Source organism: Trichomycterus rosablanca, chromosome 1 (assembly GCF_030014385.1).
Source record: "Trichomycterus rosablanca isolate fTriRos1 chromosome 1, fTriRos1.hap1, whole genome shotgun sequence".
Taxonomy (NCBI): Eukaryota; Metazoa; Chordata; class Actinopteri; order Siluriformes; family Trichomycteridae; genus Trichomycterus; species Trichomycterus rosablanca.
Genome location: NC_085988.1, coordinates 85284464 through 85307418, shown reverse-complemented (window position 1 = coordinate 85307418; position 22955 = coordinate 85284464). Strand labels below are relative to the sequence as shown.

The following is a 22955-nucleotide window of genomic DNA, read 5'->3' as shown; positions in this document are numbered from 1 at the left end:
TGGGCAATACAGTCTGAGCAATTGAGGGTTAAGGGCCTTGCTCAAGGGCCCAACAGCAGCAACCTGGCAGTACTATGCTACGGCTTATTACTTTTACTTCTATCGCACAGCACAAAAAGGGCACCAATCATCCTCAGGAATAGCCGAACACGTGTTTGTCTGTGTAGGCCACCTAACGAGATTGGAACCCGGATCTGAGAGGTAGTAAGCTAGCGTGATAATCCTCCGCCCCAGTCGGGCGCCATTTTTGTGCAGTTTGTTTTACTGAATAATGTGAAATAACTCTGTGTGCGATAAAAGTGCAGTAGTAGTTAAAATCCCAGTGCTGATACCTTACAGGCTAGGAAACATGATCAGAACATGACGTACCCGTGTAACGGCGCCCTCCTTCGGCTCTATGAGGACAGCCGTCTCAGAGTGAGTCCTCTGTAGTCCTGAGTGCCACTCGTCCCGTGTGAACCTACAGAACCACACATTCGACACGGTCACAATCAGAACGGGGGATTATTAAGAGTAACAGCACATCAGAGCTGCTAACAGTCGCCTGCACATCAACATCAGCGCCCAGCCACACAAACTCTGCAATGTTTTGTCTGAACGGGCACAAATTCCCACACACAGACACACTCCAAAGTCTTGTGAGAAGCTTCTCAGAAGAGTGGCTGCTGATCTAGTTGAAATATCACACAGACATCACTCTGTTTTAATAGTGTTTGTTTTTTAAATGGGACGTCCAACAAGCTCATGGTCAGGCGTCCAAATACTTTTGGCCACATTTACACACACACACACACACACACACACACACACATACACATACACACACACACTGCACTCAAGCTGGACCTGATTTGGCATTTATGAAGCTGCCAAAAAAGAACAAATTCCCAAATTGTTAAAAGATACAACCAACCCCATTCATTCATTCACTTTATTCTAGTCAGGGTCACAGTGGGACCAGTGCCTTCTGGAAACACTGAGAGCCAGGCATGAATACCCCCCGGAAAATCTACAAATGCACTCAGTCACTCACTCACTCACTCACTCACTCACTCAGTCACTCAGTCACTCAGTCACTCAGTCACTCAGTCACTCAGTCACTCACTCACTCACTCACTCACTCACTCACTCACTCACACTTATATGAGCAGCAAATGAAAGAATGAATAAGTAAAATACAAATGAATAGATAAATAAGTGAATAAAAAATAATGAATGAAATAATGAATTAATAAATAAATAAAATAAATTAATAAAAGAATGAATGAAAGAATAAATAAATGAATAAATAAACACTATTATATATGATTAAATATATATTATATATATATATATATATTATATAAAATAAAATAATTATTATAATGAATTGATGAATAAATCAGTTAATGAATTAATTAATACAAGAATGAAAGAAAGAATAAATTAACGGAAAGTAAATAAAAATGAGTGGATAAATAAATAAAAGAAAAAATTTATAAATGTAAGTCAATGAATAAATAAACAAATTATAAAAATGAAAGAATAAATAAAAGAATAAATAAAAGAATAAATAAATGAATGAATGAAGAAATGAGTGAATAAGTAAATAAATAAAAGAATAGAATAAACACAAAATAATGAATAAATTAATGGAAAGTAAATAAAAGCGAATGAATAAATAAACGAATGAATGAATGGATGGATGTTAGAGTACATCAGTAAAACAGGAAATGATGGTCATGTGATTAGATTCACACCGTTCGATTTGATGCTGCGCCTCAGTGAGCTGCTCCTGCATACTGATCTTCATCTCCACCTCCTCATCCAACCTGTAACACACACACACACACGCACACACACACGCACACACACAAACAAATGCGCACACACACATGCATACAAACAAAAACACACAATCACAAACACACACACACACATATATATACATACACACATATATAAACACAAACACACACAAACACCCGCACAAACACACATATATACACACACACACACATATATACACAAATACACACACAAACACAAATACACACATGCATACAAACACATACATAAACACACACAAGCACACACACACATATATACATACACACATATATGAACACAAACACACACATATACACACACATATACACACACATATACACACACATATACACACACACACACTATTAGGACATGAAAGGACAGAACTAATAAAAACGTCGTGATGATGTTTTAGTAACAGCACCTCCTCTGGAGAAGAACACACTCAGCCTTGTAGTCCTCAGTGTGCCCCAGAGGGCCCCCAGGGGCCCCGTCTTCTGCAGTCCGGCCCTGATGGAGATCAGAACAGACGAGATGTTTAACGCTCTGGATTTAAAGTCAGAAGCTCAGAACGTTCTGGAGCACCTGAAGGTTCCTCTCACCTGTCTGTGAGCGTGTTCCTTCAGCAGTCTGGGTTCCGATGCGTGTGCCTCTTCCAGCATGGCACTGAGGTGGCTGATCTGCTGGTCACGGTCCGAGAGTGTTGCCAGAGTTTGCTGCTTCAGCGACTCGGCTTGAGCCTGCCAGTCACTACACTCCAACCTACAGAGGGTGAAGAACCAGGTACGTTTACAAGGAAACCCTAGGCAAGAACTACATATCCCACAATGCACTGCAAATGAAGATCCACTCAGCTCCTCTTCTACTGAGGGATCTGTTAGATGTTGAACTGATGGAAGTTCCACGTAGTTCTGCTAATGAGCGCAGAAGATGTGATCAGCATAAAGATCTCAGGGACTTTGATAAGGACCAGCTCGTTATGCACAGACAATTGGGTTGAAGTATCTCCCAAAAAGCAAGGGGTGAGTCTGGGGTGGGATGGGCCATGAACCGCTTACAGGTTGCTGAGCAGCCAAGACTCATTGATGCCAGAGGACATGAAGACATGGCATCTGGTACCAAGAGAAGATCTACTATGGATCAAATTGGAGATAATTCTAGGTCGGATGCTAAAAGTGCCCACTGGAACACTTGTCCAACATTGAAAGCTCTTACAATGGGCACACAGGCACCAGAACTAGACACCAGAGAACTAGTAGAAGTTCAACTAGTCTGCTGTTTTGGAAGTGGCCTCTAGACCACTAGAACTGAAAACCTCTTACCTGAGCATCTCCAGTTCCCTTTGGTCTCTCTGCAGCTTATCATCTCTCTCCGTCAGCAGCTTCGCCATGTTCTCCTCCATCTCACCCATCTTCCGACGTTCCTCCTCTATGGTCTGGGTGGGTCTGGAGAGTTCTCCAGATCCGAGCCTGTCCAGCTCGCTGCGCTGCGACCGTAGCTGCTCCAGCTAAAACAGAAAGTTCAAGAGGTTAAATGTCATTAATCAGTAGAAACGTTGAGCCATTTTAGTAGATCTGAAGGAAACTGTCCTCCTAATTGCTGCCTTCAAAGAAGCCACCTAAGAAGAGGATTGAGGCCACTCTAGAGGTCACTCTATTTCAACAGCATTCATTTTTGAGGGCATCCAACAAGCTCATGATCAGGTGTCTTTTTATGTCCTTTGGCATCAATGAGTCTTGGCCGCCCAAGAACCTGTCAGCGACTTGTGGTTCGTCCTTCCTCGAACCACTGTCAAGAGTTTAAGAGTATTTACCCTATTATCAAGAGTTTAAGAGTATTTACCCTATTATCAAGAGTTTAAGAGTATTTACCCTATTATCAAGAGTTTAAGAGTATTTACCCTATTATCAAGAGTTTGAGAGTATTTACCCTACTGTCAAGACTTTGAGAGCATTTACCCTACTGTCAAGAGTTTGAGAGCATTTACCCTATTATCAAGAGTTTAAGAGTATTTACCCTATTATCAAGAGTTTGAGAGTATTTACCCTACTGTCAAGACTTTGAGGGCATTTACCCTACTGTCAAGAGTTTGAGAGCATTTACCCTACTGTCAAGAGTTTAAGAGTATTTACCCTATTATCAAGAGTTTAAGAGTATTTACCCTATTATCAAGAGTTTGAGAGTATTTACCCTACTGTCAAGACTTTGAGGGCATTTACCCTACTGTCAAGAGTTTGAGAGCATTTACCCTACTGTCAAGAGTTTGAGAGCATTTACCCTACTGTCAAGAGTTTGAGAGCATTTACTAGGGCTGGGCGATATGGATCAAAAGCAATATCTCGATATATTTTAGCTGAATGGCGATATACGATATATATCTCGATATTTTTTCATCCCATAAGGTAATAACAACAAGAAACTTTTGAGACAAAGCTACATGTTCCAAATTTTTTACAGGCACTTTTAGTAACGTTCATGCTGGGGAAGCTTACATTTACATTGACATTTTCAGCATTTAGCAGACGCTTTTATCCAAAGCGACTTACAGTACTGTGACAGTATATTGTCTAAGCAATTTATGGTTAAGGGTCTTGCTCAAGGGCCCAACAGTGTCAATCTGGCAGTGGTGGGGCTTGAACCAGCAACCTTTGGATTACTAGTCCAGTACCTTAACCACTAGACCACAACTGTCCCTCACACAGGAACTATTTTTCCTTAAAAAAAAAAAGAACTATTCTAAGAAAAAGTTTTCTAACGTCTCGCCTGTCCTGTAATGTGAATTACAAATATATTGTCTGGCCCTTTAAGAATGTTAAGTGGACTATAGGGCGCAGGGAGCGAGCGTGTAGGGAAGATAACAAAAATTGACCGTTTCCGGCTGCGCTTGCGTGTTTTGCACTGAGCTTGGATGACATTAAAAGTAGCGTTCTCGTTAAACCCCCACTCACATGTTTGGACTTTATACATTGTTTTACATCACCGTCGCCACAACATTACCATTTGGATTATTATTTTTTATACCGTATAGAACTCAGTTCTGTAATTCAGGCAGAACTAATCGTTCATGTTACTGTGTACCTATTACGTTATTTAATGCATTTTATTCAGCGTTCTGCACTTTATTATTATTTAACAGCTTTATTTGTTGTTTAATTGCTGTTTGCTCCTTGTTTACTGCAATGTTAGTTCGTGCAATTTTATTAATGTTTGGTTGTTTATTGGCCGACAACAAGAAATACTATAATAGAAGATAAATAAATAAATGACGTGTCGGACGTCGGGCGATCATCCAGTATAAACTAACACGACCACGTACAACATCCAGTACAGAAATCACTCCCCATAATGTTTGATTTTTACAGATAGAGCAAATATATATACGTCAAATATACACACACAAGTCAGAACAACAGGAGACGCACCGCTACGTTATTATTACTTTCTCAACACTCGCATACACTGTTTATAAAGTAAATACATGCATGTCAGCGCGTGCATTTCCGTTTTCCAATATTGGTTTTTGAAACGAATAACGACTCGTTTTCTTGTTTTTCAACTTTGGGATTTGAAGTGAAAAACGAATGAGCAAAGGTACACGGAGCTGGGTGAGCTGGAACCTTTTGTCTGGACTTGCTTTCGGCATTCTCTACATAATGCATTATTCTGCTGCTCATCTGACACTTCTCCACCACTGAATCCGAACCATCTCCAAATAACTGAGCCATTATTATTCTTTTTACTAAGCAGCTCCTCCACCGTCTCCATGCTATCATGGAGTTTTACTTACAGAAATGTGTTCTGATGGCAGAAGGAACTGGCGGTGGGGAGGGAGGGGTGAGTTGTGTTCAGTGAGGGAGAGGGCGGGGCAGTGAGGGAGAGGGCGGGGCAGTGAGGGAGAGGGGCGGGGCAGTGAGGGAGAGGGGCGGGGCAGGTGAACATGTGCAGACACAAACTGGGAGAAGAGAAAGACGAACTGTCGGATCTAATTGGAACGCAACATCTATATCGATATACGCGATATTGTCTTATCTTATATCGCGTATGAAAATATATCGATATTTTATAAAATCTCGATATATCGCCCAGCCCTAGCATTTACCCTACTGTCAAAATCAGAATACTATATTAGTACAGTATTTTGAGAGGTTGGAGGAAACCAAAGTACCTGGAGGAAGGAAATTTAGTTTTAATGTGCAAAATAAACATCTTGAAACTACTAACAGTATTTAAAGAGACGTACCATTCTCTCCCGGTCATTCTGCAGTGCAGACAGGGCGTTCTTCAGGCTCCACACTTCACCACTGGTGCCGCTAGGGGACGCCGGAGCACCTAACTGTCCTGTCTGACCCTTGGCTTCCAGCTGGACCCGCAGTTCCTTGACTTCACCGACAGCCTCATCGTGTGAATTCTGCAGAGAGGCCATGGCTTGACCGAAGGCCTGATTCTGAGCTCTTAGCTGGGCTGCTTCCTCCTTTTCCACAAGCAGCTTCTGCTCCATTTCCACCAAGTCTCGAGCCAACTCCGCCACCCTCTCCTCGGCAGTCTCGGTCTCCGTTCGGAGTATGCCTCCCTCCCAGCGCAGTTCCTTCAGTTCCTTGCTGTGAGCCGCATACGACTGCCTCTCAGACTCTAGAGTCGCTTCCAGACCGCCGATCTGCTTCTTGGCTGCTTGGAGCTGCTCCCTGAGCTTCTCCACCTCTGCACCAGGAGCATCTTTAACCTGCCCCGCCTGGCTCAGGGTCTCGTGCTCTACAGAAAGCCCCTTTCTCACAGACGCCTCTTTTTCCAGGATGTCAATCCTTGCTGTGAACTCTTCCCTCTCCTTCTCTAAGGCGCTGATGCGTTCGAGCTGTACCGAAAGCAGCTTCTTATGCTGGGAGTCCTTCATACTGAGGACCTGACTCAACTCATCTCGGTAGCCATGGAGCTGGGCATCCAGTTTGGCGTTCTCTGCATGGAGGTCGTCCCGTTGGGCCAGCAGGGCCCTGAGCTCCTCCTTCAAACCGTTGTTCTCGGTTGCTGCCTCTTGAATAAGACCGTCCTTTTCCATCATGAACTAGTTGGGGGAAGAAAAGCAGAAGGTTCACACTTTTGAAGTCTTGGAATTTTGCTAAATCGTCTTGTGAAGGAAATGATCTATCTTACCTGGAGATGTCGCTCCTCTAGCTGTTTGTACTGGCTCAGCACCCGGTCCCGATCATCCTGAAGAGACCCCATGGCCTTCGTGAACGAGTCGAGTCGGGCTTTGCTTTGGCTGGCGTCTTCCTCAGCTTTACGGACTTTGTCTTCAAGATCTCGCATGGTTGCTCTTCTCTCGTCCAACTCTCGTTCGGCTTCCTCCGCCCTGCCGTCGGCTTCCTTCCTGGCTTCCTCCACGGCCTGGTGTCAGGACAGCAAGAATTCAATAAAATCCATCAATAAGATCTACAACTTCGGATAATATCTATTGAAAATGAATCAAGACGTCCTGAGCTGGACCACGTTTGTTGGAATCGGACAAGCTTGGGCCTTCAGGACCGATGATTACCTGAGTTACAGCTTGTTCCTTCTCTCCAAGGAGCTCCATCTCCCTCCTTTGCTTCTCAGCCAACTCCGTTTGAAGAGTGTCCATGAGGGTTTTCGAGGAGCGCAAGTCCGTCTCCAGTTGCTCCAGATTTAAGCACAACCTCCTCTCCTCGGTTTCTCGCTCCTTGATCGTGGTCCTGGCTTGGTTGGCCTCAGCCTGAAGTTTGCCGACTGCTTCTTCTAGAGCGTTAGCTCTGTGGCGTAGTCCTTCTGCCTCTGCTTTCACCGAGTCCAGCTCACTTTGCGCCCGGACGAGAGAGCTTTCTGCCTCGGTCAGTCTCTGCTGCAAGTCGGCTCTTTGTTTCTCCAGAGCCGTGTGGGCTTCCTTGTGCTGCTTTTCGGCCTCGTCTAACTGGAACTGCCACTGTTCTTCTGCTTTCTGCAACCTGTACATGAGCCACAAGGAACAATGACATAAAATAACTAACAATAGTGTTTAATAGAGTTTAATCGTTACTCATTATTAAAAATAATCTAACCTTTCTAGTGAGTTCTGCAGTTCCTCCTTTTGCGTCACCTCCCTCTGAAGTCGCTCAGAAAGATTCTTGGCTTTGCTTTCAGCCTCCCGCAATTCAGCCTCCTTGCCCTGGAGGGTGCCGTGGAACCGATTCTCCCACTGCTTAGCTTCGTCCAGAACACGGTCGCGGTCATCCTGCAGGGAGGACATGGAGCGTGAAAAGGCGGCCAGGCGCGCTAGGGATTCGTCCAGGCGCGCTTGTGTCTCCTGCGCATATTTCTCCACAGCCTCTGTGATACTCCTGGCCTCCAGGGTCGCCTCCTCTTCCGTTTCCCGGTCTCGGTAGGCCTGCTCCAGCCTCAGTTCCATCTGTTTCAGCTCAGCTCCCAGGCGATATCTTACTTCATCCAGGGTTCGCTCGGCTTCTGACTTTAACTCGGCCTCTAGCTTTCGAGACCGCTCTTCTGTGGCTTTCTTGTCCTGAAGTGCCTGACTCGCCTCACCTTGAGCAACACTTAGGTTCTCTTTGAAAGTGGACAATTCTGATTCAAGCCTGGTCCTTTCTTCTGTGATCTTTTTTATCTCCTGATGTGCCACCTTTAGCTCACTGGACGCCTCATCTTTACCCAGTGACAGTGCCTTGGCCTGTCTGTCCAGTTCGCTGATTCTTTCCTGGTACTGGATGCAATCTTTCTGCATCTGTCGGACCTCCAGCTGTTTCTCCCTCAGAAGTTCCTCAAGCTGACGAGCCCGACTCTGGCTACTATCCTTCACCCTCTGTGCAGACTTCAGCTTCTGCTCCAGCTCCCTCTGCTTGCCTGCCTCGGTCTCTGCCTCGGCTCTTTCCCGCTGGGCCTGCCTTTTATCTTCTTCCAGCCTTGCCGCCCGAGCCCTTTCACTCACCAGCATGGCCTCCGACTCTGCTTGCTCCCTCTCCATCTTCTCTAATTCTCGTTGCAGGTCTACAAGTCGATCTCGACAATCAGCCGCCTCCTGCTGATAACCTGCGATGCTGCCGTTGACCTGGGCCAGCTGGTTCATCAGTCGCTCTTCAAGGTCATCCTTCTCCATCTCCAGCCTGGTACGAAGTTCTTGAAGCTGAGCTTCTTTTGTGGAACACTCCTCCTTAAGCATTTCCTCTTTTTTAACAGACTCTTGAAGTTGCTGCTTGAGAGAGGTCAACTCTGCACCAAGCAAAGCTTCCTGACTGACACTGGTTTCATTGGTGTCCTCGAGGTTTGCGCGAAGCTCCTGGAGCTGGGTTTCTCGTTTAAGGCACTCCTCAGTCAAAGTCTTCTCTTTTTCCATGGACTCCTGAAGTTGTTGTTTCAGTGAGACCAACTCTGCATTTAGGTTTAGTCCCAGTTCCACTCTAGTTTTCTTCTCCTCTTCAAGAGCAGGTTGAAGTGACTTTATGTTGATCTCTGCTGTCTGAAGAGTTGCCTCCTTTTTCCTGAGACGTTTCTCTGCTTCTGCACTCAATACTATTTCAGTTTTCACGTCTGTGGTTTCTTGTTTAAGCAAGGGTTCCTCTGAGTCCTGCCTCTGGTCCAGTAGCTCTTGAGAAGCTCTTCCAACTAGAACTTCTTGGTTTTCACTCAATACAAGGCTCGACTGCTGTGCAACCACTTCCTCCTTAATTACTTCTTCAGAGAAGCCAGTGTTCTTCTTGCTAGTTTCCTGATCCAGTTGCAGCTTTAGGTTTTTAGTTTCTTGTTCCAAAGAACTTCGCTCCGTTTCTACATTGATCAAATCTGCTTTCAAAGCTTCTAAATCACTTTTAGTTTGTTCCAGCTCATGTTTTAACCCTGTGTCTGGTTCTTTATTCCCTTTCCTCTCGACTTGTTCTCTAAGGTTCTCATTCTCCTCTTCAAGCTCCAAGATCTTCTGCTGCTTGGACTTGGCAAACTTCCTCATTTTGTCTTTCACAACATCTACCTCCTTTTGAGCTTCCTCTGCTAACCTTTCTGCTTCTTGTTTGGCTGCCTCATGGGCCCGAGCTTTGGCAGCCGATTCTTGCCTTTCCTGTCGGGCGGCCTCTAGGACTTTTCTAACCCTCTCGGCCTCGTCGCTCACGTTCTCGTACGACTTCAGTAAAGTTTCATACTCCTCCTTCATGCCTTGCAGCTTCTCTTCCCATCTCCTTGCTGCCTGCTCAGCATCTTCTTTGGAACTCTCGATCTGGCGCTGGCAGGCATCTTTTTCACTCAGCAGACCATCCATGGCAAGTTTGAGGCTCTCACAGGCAGCACCAAGACTCTGGTTCTCCAGCAGGGTTCGATCCACCTCCTCGATGAGCTTCTCCTTCTCAGCCACCAGCTTACTCCGTTCGGCCTCAACATTCTCAATCTTTGTTAGCAACTCTAATTGCACTTTCTCAACAGCAGCTAGTTCTTGCTTTAGAGTTTGGTTTTCTCTGAGAGCTTCCTTCCGTGACACCAAAGCAGCCTGAAATTTACGCTGAAGCTGCTGGACCTTAGCGGTGTTGTCGTCTTTCTCTTCGTCCTGACGCTGCCCAATTTCTGCTTCCATTTTTTGGCTCCTTTCTTGCTCCGTCTTTAAACCCTCCTGCAAGGATGCGATTAAATTATCCTTCTCCAAGACAGTCTCCTGCATCTTGATCAGAAGGACTCCTTGCTCATTAAGCTGCTGGCTAAGGTCAATGATCTCATCATTTTTGTTCTGCAGGAACTGCTTGAACTCCTCTACCTCTGCCTGAAGAGCAGCGACTGGAGACTCCGCCACAGAGATGCTTGCCCTGGCTGTGGCTGCAGCCTCCTCAACTTCTGCTTTCAACAACTCAGCATGGGATTCTGCCTGCTTACACTTTTCTCTTAGGGTGTCCAGTTCTTCTGAAAGGGCATCGATCTGCCTCTCCTTTGCCCTCAGAGTCTCCAGCTCCTTCCTGAGCTCAAGCATCTCAGTATCCTTAAGTAAAACTGCAGCCTTGCTCTGTTCAAGATGCTCTTCTAGATCCATACGAGCAGATTGTTCAGCTTTCACTTGTTCCTGAAGGAAACTGATGACGGCCTTGTTGTCTTCTGATATTGCCTGTGAAGGCTGGTCAGGAGTTGCAGATTGCTGATTGGTTTTGGCATCTGGTCCAGCAAAGTCGTCCCAGTCTTCCTGAACCCAATCCCCTGACCCTTGTTTCTCCACATTCTCTAAAGTAGTCTTAACCTCCTCCTGAACGTGCACAAGCCTTTCTTTGTCAGCTTGCTCCTTTGACTCTACAAGGCATTCCAGGTCTTGAAGCCGTTTTAGAAGCTTAGCTTTGCCTTCATCCTCGGCTTCGAGACGTTTCAGGAGGTCACTGTACTCTTCTTTGTGCTGTCTCAGCTGCTCGCGGTGGTGTCTGTCCTTCTCCTTTGCCTTGCGTAGGGTGTCTTTACGAGAATCCACGGCTTCTTGAAACTTTTTCTGCAGCGCATCCAGCTCAGTTTCCAGTGTGGTGATCTGTGAGTGGAGTTTGACGCGTTCCTCGTCAACTTTAGATCTCTCCATGAGCTGTTGGATTTCAGCATGTGCCTCTGCCAGTGCTTGGTCTTGGCTTAATGCTTTCTGCTCAATGACTGTCAGAGCTTCTTCTTTGGAACTCAAGATCTGCCTGGTCTCTCGTAATTGCTCTTCAAGCTTCTGTAGTTCCTCATTATTATCCTGTGCACTACAGAGGGCGACATCTTCTCTCTCTTTGCCTCCTGTGGCTTTCTCAAGTTCAGCAACCTTTTTGATTAGCTCTTTGCGCTGTACCAAAGCTGCCTGCAACTTTCTCTTCACCAGTTCTCCGTCAGTTTTCATTGTGGCTATCTGGGCGGTCAAGTTCTCGTTCTCCTTGCGCAGAGTGACCAGCTCCTCGCTTTCATTGGATGGCTTTTTGAGCGTCTCCATGTGCTGGTTCTCCCAGGTCTTTTCCATTTCCTGCATCTGATCCTTTAGGTTTCTTACTTCATTAGATAGGGCAAACTTTTCCTCTCCAGCTTGGAGCAGCTTGGAGGTCATGGTGTCATTGAGTTCAAGCATCTCCTGCTCCTTTAAGGAAAGGCAATGCTGCAAGTCCTCTAGCTCGGACGTTCTGTCAACTAAAGCCGATTTGGCCATGTCAGCTTCATGCGAGCTTTGCTGTATCCTGTCCTCCATTTGAGTAAGTTTCTCCTCCACTTCAGAGAAGGCAAGCTCCCTGTCCTCTAACTGGACCCCCAGCATCCTGACCTGACCTTCTTTCTCAAAGAGTTTGCTCTGGATCTCATCGAGGTCTCCCTGCAGGGCTTGAACTTTCTCATCCTTAGATAGAGCCTCCAGTTTTAGGCTCTCCACTTGCTCCTCAAGGAACTTCTTGACATCAATTTGTGAATCCGTTTCGGTTGTCTGCTCCTCCGCCTCCTTCTGAAGCTGTGCTCTTGCGTCCATCAAGTCTTGTTCAGACCTTTGAGCCCTCGCTTCGGCTTCATCTCTAACCAGCATTAGTGATTTCAATTCCTCCTCCAGAAGATGTTTGCTCTGGATCTCATCGAGGTCTCCCTGCAGGGCCTGAATTTTCTCATCTTTAGATAGAGCCTCCAGTTTTAGGCTCTCCACTTGCTCCTCAAGGAACTTCTTGACATCAATTTGTGAATCCGTTTCGGTTGTCTGCTCCTCCGCCTCCTTCTGAAGCTGTGCTCTTGCGTCCATCAAGTCTTGTTCAGACCTTTGAGCCCTCGCTTCGGCTTCATCTCTAACCAGCATTAGTGATTTCAATTCCTCCTCCAGAAGATGTTTGCTCTGGATCTCATCGAGGTCTCCCTGCAGGGCCTGAATTTTCTCATCTTTAGATAGAGCCTCCAGTTTTAGGCTCTCCACTTGCTCCTCAAGGAACTTCTTGACATCAATTTGTGAATCCGTTTCGGTTGTCTGCTCCTCCGCCTCCTTCTGAAGCTGTGCTCTTGCGTCCATCAAGTCTTGTTCAGACCTTTGAGCCCTCGCTTCGGCTTCATCTCTAACCAGCATTAGTGATTTCAATTCCTCCTCCAGAAGATGTTTGCTCTGGATCTCATCGAGGTCTCCCTGCAGGGCCTGAATTTTCTCATCTTTAGATAGAGCCTCCAGGTTTAGGCTCTCCACTTGCTCCTCAAGGAACTTCTTGACATCAATTTGTGAATCCGTTTCGGTTGTCTGCTCCTCCGCCTCCTTCTGAAGCTGTGCTCTTGCGTCCATCAAGTCTTGTTCAGACCTTTGCGCCCTCGCTTCCGCTTCATCTCTAACCAGCGTCAGTGATTTCAATTCCTCCTCCAGAAGATGCACCTTCTCCTGGGATTCAGAGGCCACTTTTCTCAGCTGCTGGAGTTCATTCAGTATTTCACTGTATCTCTTCTGGAGTTCTTCAGCCAGGATCTGGGCAAAATCCTGACCAGAAGTGGAATCCATATTCAGCAAGTTCGCCTCCTTCTGGCTGATTTGAACCTGCACCGTTTCGCGAATAACCACGGACGAAGACTCCACCTCAACCGCGGAGCATGAAGAAGTGACCTGCTCTTCGCTGGTCTCCTCCCAAGACTGTGTGGAAATCTGGAGGGTGCCGAAGTTCTGAATTTGGGAAGGCCACTCTGGACTCGGCTCCTGATTGATCGCCTCCAGGAGCGTCCAGCTGCTGTGAGCGACTTCGGAGTCTGTGCTGGTCACCATCTCGTCCGATGAGGCTGCTTTTAACTCTACAGGTGACTCGGCCTGTGCTCCAGTGATCTCAGAGTAACTCTCGTTGGACAGGACTGATGTAGACATGGCAGAAGATTCTACAGCAGTTAGAGTCGTGTCTTCTTCCAAAGTGTCCTCGAGACCCGCGAGGGCTTCAGGACTGTCAGGTTTGGGAATGTTTTTAGTCATTTCCCATTCAGCACTTCCTTCCTTTAACGTCTGCAGGTTCTGCTGCTCAGTAGATGCTAATTTTTCTGTGAGGGCAGAAAGTTCCTTCTCTCGTTCCAGTAGCTGCTGCTCCAGAGCCGAGACCTTCTCTGAGAGTGATGCAGCATCTGAGGTAAGAAAATAATAAAAAACCTAAAATTACTAAAGTCTATAAATATTTCCAAACATGTAAGACTACATTTCACCCGTACGTGACCCGTACTGATATTAGGGTGGCACGGTGGTTAGGTGGGTAGCACTGTCGCCCCACAACAAGAAGGTCTTAGATTCAATTCCCAAATGGAGAAATGTAAGTCCTGTCTGATTGGAGTTTGCATGTCTTCTTTGTGTTCATGTGGGTTTCCTCCGGGTGCTCCGGTTTCCTCCCACAGTCCAAATACATGCAGACAGATTAATTGCCCTATCTGTGTGTGAGAGAGAGAGAGAGAGAGATTGTGTGTGTGTGTGTGTGTGTGTGTGAAAGAGAGTGTGTATTGTTTCTGTGTGTGTGTGTGTGTGTATTACAGCTCTAAGTGTGTGTGTGTGTGTGTGTATTGTTTCTGTGTGTGTGTGTGTATTACAGCTCTAAGTGTGTGTGTGTGTGTCTGTGTATTGTTTCTGTGTGTGTGTGTATTACAGCTCTAAGTGTGTGTGTGTGTGTGTATTACAGCTCTAAGTGTGTGTGTGTGTGTATTGTTTCTGTGTGTGTGTGTGTGTGTGTGTATTACAGCTCTAAGTGTGTGTGTGTGTATTGTTTCTGTGTGTGTGTGTATTACAGCTCTAAGTGTGTGTGTGTGTATTACAGCTCTAAGTGTGTGTGTGTGTGTGTGTCTGTGTATTGTTTCTGTGTGTGTGTGTGTATTACAGCTCTAAGTGTGTGTGTGTGTGTGTCTGTGTATTGTTTCTGTGTGTGTGTGTGTGTGTGTGTGTGTGTGTGTGTGTGTGTGTATTACAGCTCTAAGTGTGTGTGTGTGTGTGTGTGTGTGTATTACAGCTCTAAGTGTGTGTGTGTGTGTGTGTCTGTGTATTGTTTCTGTGTGTGTGTGTGTATTACAGCTCTAAGTGTGTGTGTGTGTGTATTACAGCTCTAAGTGTGTGTGTTACAGCTCTAAGTGTGTGTGTGTGTGTGTGTGTGTGTATTGTTTCTGTGTGTGTGTGTGTGTGTGTGTATTACAGCTCTAAATGTGTGTGTGTGTATTGTTTCTGTGTGTGTGTGTGTGTGTATTACAGCTCTAAATGTGTGTGTGTGTGTGTGTGTATTACAGCTCTAAGTGTGTGTGTGTTACAGCTCTGTGTGTGTGTGTGTGTGTGTGTGTGTGTGTATTACAGCTCTAAATGTGTGTGTGTGTGTGTGTGTGTGTATTACAGCTCTAAATGTGTGTGTGTGTGTGTGTGTGTGTGTGTATTACAGCTCTAAATGTGTGTGTGTGTATTGTTTCTGTGTGTGTGTGTGTGTGTGTATTACAGCTCTAAATGTGTGTGTGTGTGTGTGTGTGTGTATTATAGCTGAGTGTGTGTGAGCGTATTGTTCCTGACTTACATTATTATTTATATAAGCACTAACTGAATTACGTCAAATAGTCAGTGGGTTTCTTTCTGGGGTGAATTGGAACATCAACTATAAGTACCAGCTGTACAAATGCTGTCATCTATTGACTGAATGGGCACAAATTCCCACACACAGACACACTCCAAAGTCTCCAAAGCTTCTCATCGGAGTGTCTGTTGCTCCAGATTCGTTTGTTTTTGAAATGGGACGTCCAGCGAGCTTATGGTCAGGCGTCCGAATACTTTCAGCTCTATAGTTTAGTATAAAATAAATATGAGACACGAGGAAAGTGTTCGGTCAGAGAGAAGACGAGATTAAAGTCGCTTAATCCGAACACGGTCCGTCTGGATGCGCTCACCTTCATCTGCCCCGTCCAGATCCCTCTGAGGCGGCTCGGTCCCCTGACCCCCCTGTGACTCAGCAGCGACCTGAAACACACACACACACCTACTTTACACAGCAGGAACATCTACGTACACTTTAATCACGAGCCAATGGGTCAGCGGTCTAACCAGCTCGGACCTGCCGGGACCTGTGGTGTCTGGTACTGGGAGAAACTGGAGAGAACAGGAGCGGTCGGACCAGTCGACCTTCTTCTGTCTCTTACGTCTCTGCGTGCACATTATAGGTGCTTTGGATGGTGGACAGGAGTTGCATGGGCACTCTGACTGGCACACAAGGGTTTGATGCTCTGTGTGTCCTTTGGAGTCTTGGACGCTCACCAACGGGCAAGTTTTCTCCCGACCTTTAGTCGTATCCAATCCCCAATTGCGTTATGCTCCCTCCCCACTGGTGCTGACCCCCGTCCCGATTGAGGAGAGCGAGACTGACACACGCCCCCTCCGACACGTGTGCAGTAGCCGACTGCATCTTTTCACCTGCACCGGACGAGTTCGTATGCGGATCAGCTTTGCGTACGGAGAGCCGCACCCTGATCAATGCATTATTCCAGCAGAGGTCGTAATTGCACCAGTTATGAGGTCTCTATCCGCCCACCACCCTGTTTGAACAACAAGCCAATCGTTGTTCATGTAGCCGCCCCGCCCAGCCGGATGGCAGATCTGAGATTCGAAACGACGACTTCGAAAGGTCACGTTTTACCCCCACCTGAGCGCCACGCCCGAGTTACTTCAACCCAGGTAACTAGTGTTATGGAAGAAATTACATTTTATGCTTAATATTACTTCAAGTTTAGTTATATGCTGTTCTGTGTCTTAAAATCCTGTGTTATATTGTGCTGGAGCAGAGACTGGGAGTTTAGACCACAGAGATAAGCAACTGTTGTTAAGTAATAAAATGTAAAGCACATGGGGGTAATTGTTAACAGGGTGGGGACTTCAAAGATAAAATAGGGGCTTCAAAGCCCACACCCAATGTCATGTGACCAGAGCAGTATAAGAGATAGCATTTGCATCTGTTGGGGGTTCTTGTCCAGAGAGACTGCTGGAGGAACCCACGATCGTGCCATTAAATTCTTCAATCCAATCCAACCAACAATAATCTTTGTTTTTATTTATAATCTCACCATATTTTTCCATGACACTGGCCTTAACGATTTGGTTCTTATCATCGTCCTTCAGGCATAAAAACACGCCCGCTAAGTAAACAAAGTAATCTCAGAGTAAACGAGCAGTGTGTAGATCCGGCTCAAGTAACGGAGAATATTCATTAGCTCTGTTCCCTTCCACACGGTTCCTATACAGCGTTCTTGCTTTTCCTACATGCTAATCACGCCATAGTGGCTATAAGGGAACTTTATTTGGTTGAATCCCTTTATTCGGAACGTCATGCATTCAGTATTTGAGCGTTTCTTAGCTTTTTAAAGTAATATCTTAGGGATGTCCCGATCCGATCTCGAAGATCGGGATCGGGGCCGATCGAGGCATTTTTTAACTGATCGGAATCGGCTTTATTAAACCCGATCGTAATCCCGATCTTTTGTTTTACGTCAGCATGTCCGCTGTGTGGAAATAGTTTGAATTGGAAAGTGAAACGAGTCCAGCAGTGAAGTGTAACGTCTGCAGTGTGAGCGCTTCACGAGGCGGTGGGAGCAGAGCTGCGTTCATTACTGTAGAATTTTACTGTTTATACGGTGTGTGAGTCGAGGATCACTCCGGTTTACTAAACATCGTAGTGATGCACTCGCTTAATAAAGAAATAAATACACGCTATATTCACATGTTGTCGGGAGCGGAACACTTTATTAACTTCTTCTGTTACGGTACCGAATAGCCGACAGCTAGAGCCAAGCATGCTATACCATGCACTATGGAAGCCCCAAAGGGTCAAAACACACTCACTTTGCATAGAAACGTCCATCAAACCATCGTCACATTACAAGCACTTTAAAAACTGGCTTTCCTTCATAACAAAAGAGCTCGTCCATTTTATTTTGACAGATTTTTTTTCTTCGAATGTAAAGTTTAAAGTAAAACTGTAATTATCTCACTCATTTTGATTGATTTGGTAAAAATAAAAGAACATTAAGCAATAGTTTGGATGCAGCATTTTTACCTACAGCACTGCAGAGCTATTCAGGTGTTAAACATGTACACTGGATTAATGTGAATAACTGTGATGTAGTTGAAGTGTGCACTGTGTTAACAGTATTATCCAGTTCTTATCTACACAATATCTAGAAAATACAAGTATCGGTTTGAGACTCGGTATCGGATCGGGATCAAAATTAATAATCGGGATCGGGAACAAAAAAACGTGATCGGGACATCCCTAATACATATATATTTGTTTTTTCTATTTTATTTCTGCATTTTCTCCCTTTTTCTCCCACTTTAGTCATAGCCAGTTCCTCTTCCTCTGCTGGAGACCCCGATGGCGGACAAGGAGGGTATATTCGCTTCCTCCGACACACGCACACCTTCTTATTTGACCGTACGTCGATGGATCGGCTGATCTCCACGTTCCTCCACTCCTGTACAGGCGCCTCGGCGCTACTAACCAGGGTCCTTACGCAGCCTCGAAGACCCCGCCCACTTTTTAGTCCCGTCTTTTTCCCACCCAGCAGACAGGTGGCCGATCGTGCCTGCTAGGGGCGCCCAGCCGGATGGCTAACTAAACGACTTCACTCCCTACGGTTCAGAATCTCACTTAAAATACTACTGGGGTGATTGGAATGCACCTACTGACCGATGGCATGAACAAAGCTCAACAATAATAAGAAGAATGGTCCTAGGAAAGATTCAGCCATTATTCTGAACCCTTAAAGCAGAAGAATTAAGGAGCCACGGTGGCAACTAATAAAATAAAAATATATTGTTTAATAAGTGATAAATAATATTATTGTATGGGTTATAAATAATGAAGGCTGGATTTTGGTGCAGAGCTAACAGGACACTAGAGGATTACCAGCTCTCTGACCTGACAGTCTAGAGACAGATGCAGATCCGCCAGTCCCGCCCAGACAGTCACCCGTACATCATTAATAGCTGCCTGGGTCAAAGTCAAATACAGGCGGCCCAGAGTATTAAAGACGTTCAGCACCTATCAGATCATGGGTGTAAAACAGGGGTGTTCAAACTCTGGGTCACAGAGAATAATAAGAGTAATGAATGCTGGGATTCTGAGCTCTGAGAGCTCTGCTACCAGGTGGCTGGGCGCCCCTAGCAGACACAGATACAGCGGTACCTTGCAACTCAACGGCCCCTAAGCTCGAAAAATATAAGAAATTTGTCAAAGTGTGAATCTGAGCTGAACCTGCATCAGTGTGGAATAAGCGTCAGATCCAGGGTTACAGCTCCACATGTATCTGTGTTTATCTGGATTCTCCTCCCTGTTTCACTTTTAAACTTGTGTTACAGCTCCAGCTTCTGAGAAATGCTGAGAATCAGAATCAGCTTCTCCCAGAGTCTAAAAATAAAGCTTAACGTGGTTTAATGTAGTAAAAGAAGGAGACAGGAGCACTAAACTTCTCTTCATTATTACTGCTCATAAGTTCCTCCACTAATCACATTCCTCACTCGCTGTTTTACTACAATAAGTCACGTTACGCTTCTCATGTGAATGCGCCAGTGCTGAACGAAGATATAAGAAGAATAAAGAAGTAAAACTAAAGTGCAGCTTTTATTGTATTGTTATTGATGTGTAACTGTCTGTAATTGTATTTCAGTGTGTTTATATTATATTTGTGTTATTTTCAGTGTTTAAGTGTCAAAAACAACCTCATTATTTTACATGAGACTAAAATATCTGCAGCTCCACGGGACCATGGACGCATTAACAGGTTCCCCAAACATCCTTATGGGGAAAAATACCTCGAAACTCGACTCGACTAGTGTTTGCTTTTGAAACCGGACATCCAACAAATTCAAGGTCAGATGTCCAAACACTTTTGGGCGTACAGCGTGTGTCCAGAAGTTCAGACTGGCACCAACTCAACATTTGCAAGGGCTCAGTAGGGGGTCAGTAGGGGGTCAGTTCCTCACCTGAACCTCAGCGAGTTGCTGCTGGAGCTGCTCCACCCTGCTGACGGCCTCCTCTCTCTCTGCAGCGCTTTTATTCAGTTGTGCTAAAGAAAAAACAACAATCATAACCACAAGTACGACCTTTTCATTCCTGTTCATGTAATTAATGACAAGATTTAATGGCTAAAAGTATGTGGACGCCCCTCCGAGTGATTATGTTTGTTTATCTCAGCCACACCCACCCCCACGGTGCAATGAAGCACATGTGAAGAAACTCTAGGTGAACATCGCATGGATTGGGATGAATCTGAATGACGACTTGTTGGTTTTGGAATTTTGGGCGTTCCGAAATGAACACTGTCTCATGGTCAAGCGTCCAAATACTTCTGGCTCTGTGTAGAGAGCACTAGGTTTTAGACAGACCCATTGCCTCGTTTATTTGGACGTACCTTGAAGATCCTCGATGGCGAGGTCGACCTGTGACATGCGCCCCTCCCTCGGGTTCTCCATCCTGGCCTCCAAAAGGAGCAGCATCTGCGCAGGGTCGTCAGGTACCATCACGTCTTCGTCACGTCCTTCGTCTCCTCCGGTCAGGGAACGTATTCCCGTCCAAAGCTTCTCCAGCGCTCGCTTGGCTCGCGTTCCGGCTTCCTGTTCCTCTCTCAGCTCCGTCTGAAGCCTCGTCATCTCCTCACGTTCTCCTCTCGACTGTTCCTCCTTCTCGTTCTCCACACGATGAAGCTCAGCCGCCCGGTTCTCCACCTGCAGCTCCAGCTCCTTCCTCAGCTCCTCACATCGTATTTCTGAATCTCCTAGGCCGGACCGTAACCTGGCCAGCTCCGCCTCAGCGTTGGCGTCCGCCTCCGTCTCTCTCCCCGATATCTCCTCTAGCTTCGCTCGCGCTTGGTCCAGCTCGGAGCTTCTCTGGGTCAGTTCTGCCTGGAGATTCGTCATGGCCTCTTCCCTTTCATTCTCCAGACTGGCTCTCAGGGACTGAAGCTGTTCCTGGGTCTGGATGGTCCACTGCTGGCGCTCCTCCTCTCTTAGTCTTTGAGTTTGGGCCAGCTCCTGCTCCATCTGCCTGAACTGTGTGGTCAGGATCTAATGGAAGAAAAAGTCCTGCTTACATCTGAGGAATTTCAAGGGGTCGTTGTGTGCCTTGGTTGCCCCCTGAAGGGGTCAGTCTCTACAAAAATACACCCAAAAACTAATTTTATTATGAGACCTTGACATTTTTTAAGCGTTTGTACCTGTTTCTGCTGATCGGCGCTATTCAGCTCCTGCTGTAACATCTCCAGAACTTCAGAACGAGAGCGCAGAGACTCCTCCAGCTCCTCACATCTCCTCTGAGATTCACGCAGGGCCTACAGAACAACATAACGTTCCTGAGTAGTTCCTGAATGGTTCTTAAGAGGGTTCCTGAATAGGTTCTGAATAGTTCCCCGAATAGTTCCTGAATAGTTCTTGAGAGGGTTCCTGCATAGGTTCTGAATTGTTCCCTAAATAGGTTCCCTGAGTGCTTGAATAGGTTCCTAAATATGTTCCTGAATATGTCCTGAATAGTTCCTGATAGGTTCCTGAGTAGATTTCTAAATAGGTTCTGAATTGGTTCCTAATTAAGTTCCTGAATAGTTCCTGAATAGGTTTCAGAATAAGTGCTTGAATCGGCTCCTAAATAGTTCCTGAATAGGTTCCACAATAGTTCCTGAATAGGTTCCTGAGTAGTTCTTGAATAGGTTCCTGAATAGTTCCTGAGTAAGTGCCTAAGTAGGTTCCTAAATATTGTCCTAAATAGTTCCAAAATAGTTCCTGAATAGGTTCCATGATAGTTCCTGAATAGGTTCCTCAATATGTTCCTGAGTAGGTTCCTGAATAGTTCTTAACAGGTTCCTAAATAGGTTCCTGAATAGTTCCTGAATAGGTTCCTGAGTAGGTTCCTAAATGGTTCCCAGAATAGGTTCCCTGAATAGTTCCCTGAATGGTTCCCTGAATAGCTTCCGAGGTTCCCGAATAGTTCTTGAATATGTTCTGAATAGGTTCCTAAGCAGTACCTAAATAGGTTCCTGAATAAGTTCCTGAATAGGTTCCTAAGTATTTCCTAAATAGGTTCCTGAATAGGTTCTTTAATAGGTTCCTGAATAAGTTCCTGAGTAGGTTCCTAAATTGTTCCCTGAATAGGTTCCTGCATTGGTTCCTGATAAGTTCCTGAATAGTTCCCTAGTAGTTCTTGATTAAGGTGCCTGAATAGTTCCTGAATAGGTTTCTAAATAGATTTCTGAATTGGTTCCTGAATATGTTCCTGATTAGGTTCCTGTGTAGTTTCCTGAGTAGTTCCTGAATTGTTCCCTGAATAGTTCCTGATTAGATTCCTGAGTAGATTTCTGAATAGTTCCTGAATAGGTTCTTATGTAGGGACATGAATAGGTTCCTAAATAGTTCTTAATAGGGTTCCTGATTAGGTTCCTGAATAGTTCCTAATTAGGTTCCTGAATAGTTCCTAATTAGGTTCCTGAATAGTTCCTGATTAGGTTCCTGAGTAGGGGCCTGAATAGATCCTGAATAGTTCCTGAGGTGGAAACAAGACGAGCGTCACCTGCTGTAGGTCCACATCGTTCGGGTTCTGGGTGGTGAGGTGCAGCAGTTCCTCCTCGTGTTTTTGGATCTGCTCCTGGAAGCGCACGTCCTTGTCCTTCACTACAGCCTGCAGGACTCGAACCTGAGATCCAGAGATCAGAGGAAGCACCAACATCAGCACATCAGAGATTTACATTTACGTTTGCTGCATCGAACAACAGTGTCGGCTTGGTGGTGGGGCTTGAACCGGCAACATCGCTCCACCACCCGCCCCGTTACAGGTGTTATGAGAACATGGACTCACCTGTTCGGCGTGATCTTCCTCTCTCTCGTTCAGGCGCCGCTCCGCCTCCTGAAGCTGCTCCTGCAGGGTCCGGGTTGCCGCTTCCTCCCGAATTAACTTCTGCTTCAGCTGCTGCAGTTCCTCCTCCAGTCCTGCGGGGGCTGTGAAGGAGCTGTCCGAACTCTAAACGGACACACAGAGGAGATCCGACTCACCCAAAAGCAAAGAAAGCAAACACAGCTCGATCGATCCCAAATTTTTTGATCAAAAACACGAGAAGCTGGATGTACGGCGGTGTGTTTCATAATGCTCCTCGTGTTTCATTAGGAGACCGCAGGCAGGTCGGGCTAGCACCTGAAAACACATTCACATGTCGACACTGGCTTAGTGTCGCCATCTCAAATATAAGTGCAGGAGTCGGAA

General features: G+C 45.8%; 1 protein-coding gene across 1 annotated transcript in view; it reads right to left on the bottom strand.

Annotated features, from left to right (window-relative positions):
• golgb1 (golgin B1) overlaps positions 1–22955 on the bottom strand; it is a 36030-nt gene that overhangs the window by 2838 nt on the left and 10237 nt on the right. The window contains exons 5-19 of the mRNA XM_062997043.1: positions 22554–22715; positions 22269–22391; positions 20926–21039; positions 20125–20776; positions 19697–19779; positions 15613–15682; positions 7854–13833; positions 7337–7760; positions 6955–7188; positions 6050–6865; positions 3132–3316; positions 2412–2571; positions 2234–2319; positions 1740–1811; positions 370–460 (exon numbers count right to left, since the gene is read on the bottom strand). Coding sequence (XP_062853113.1) covers positions 370–460; positions 1740–1811; positions 2234–2319; positions 2412–2571; positions 3132–3316; positions 6050–6865; positions 6955–7188; positions 7337–7760; positions 7854–13833; positions 15613–15682; positions 19697–19779; positions 20125–20776; positions 20926–21039; positions 22269–22391; positions 22554–22715 — 9252 coding nt within the window. The remainder of the gene's footprint in view (positions 1–369; positions 461–1739; positions 1812–2233; positions 2320–2411; positions 2572–3131; positions 3317–6049; positions 6866–6954; positions 7189–7336; positions 7761–7853; positions 13834–15612; positions 15683–19696; positions 19780–20124; positions 20777–20925; positions 21040–22268; positions 22392–22553; positions 22716–22955) is intronic.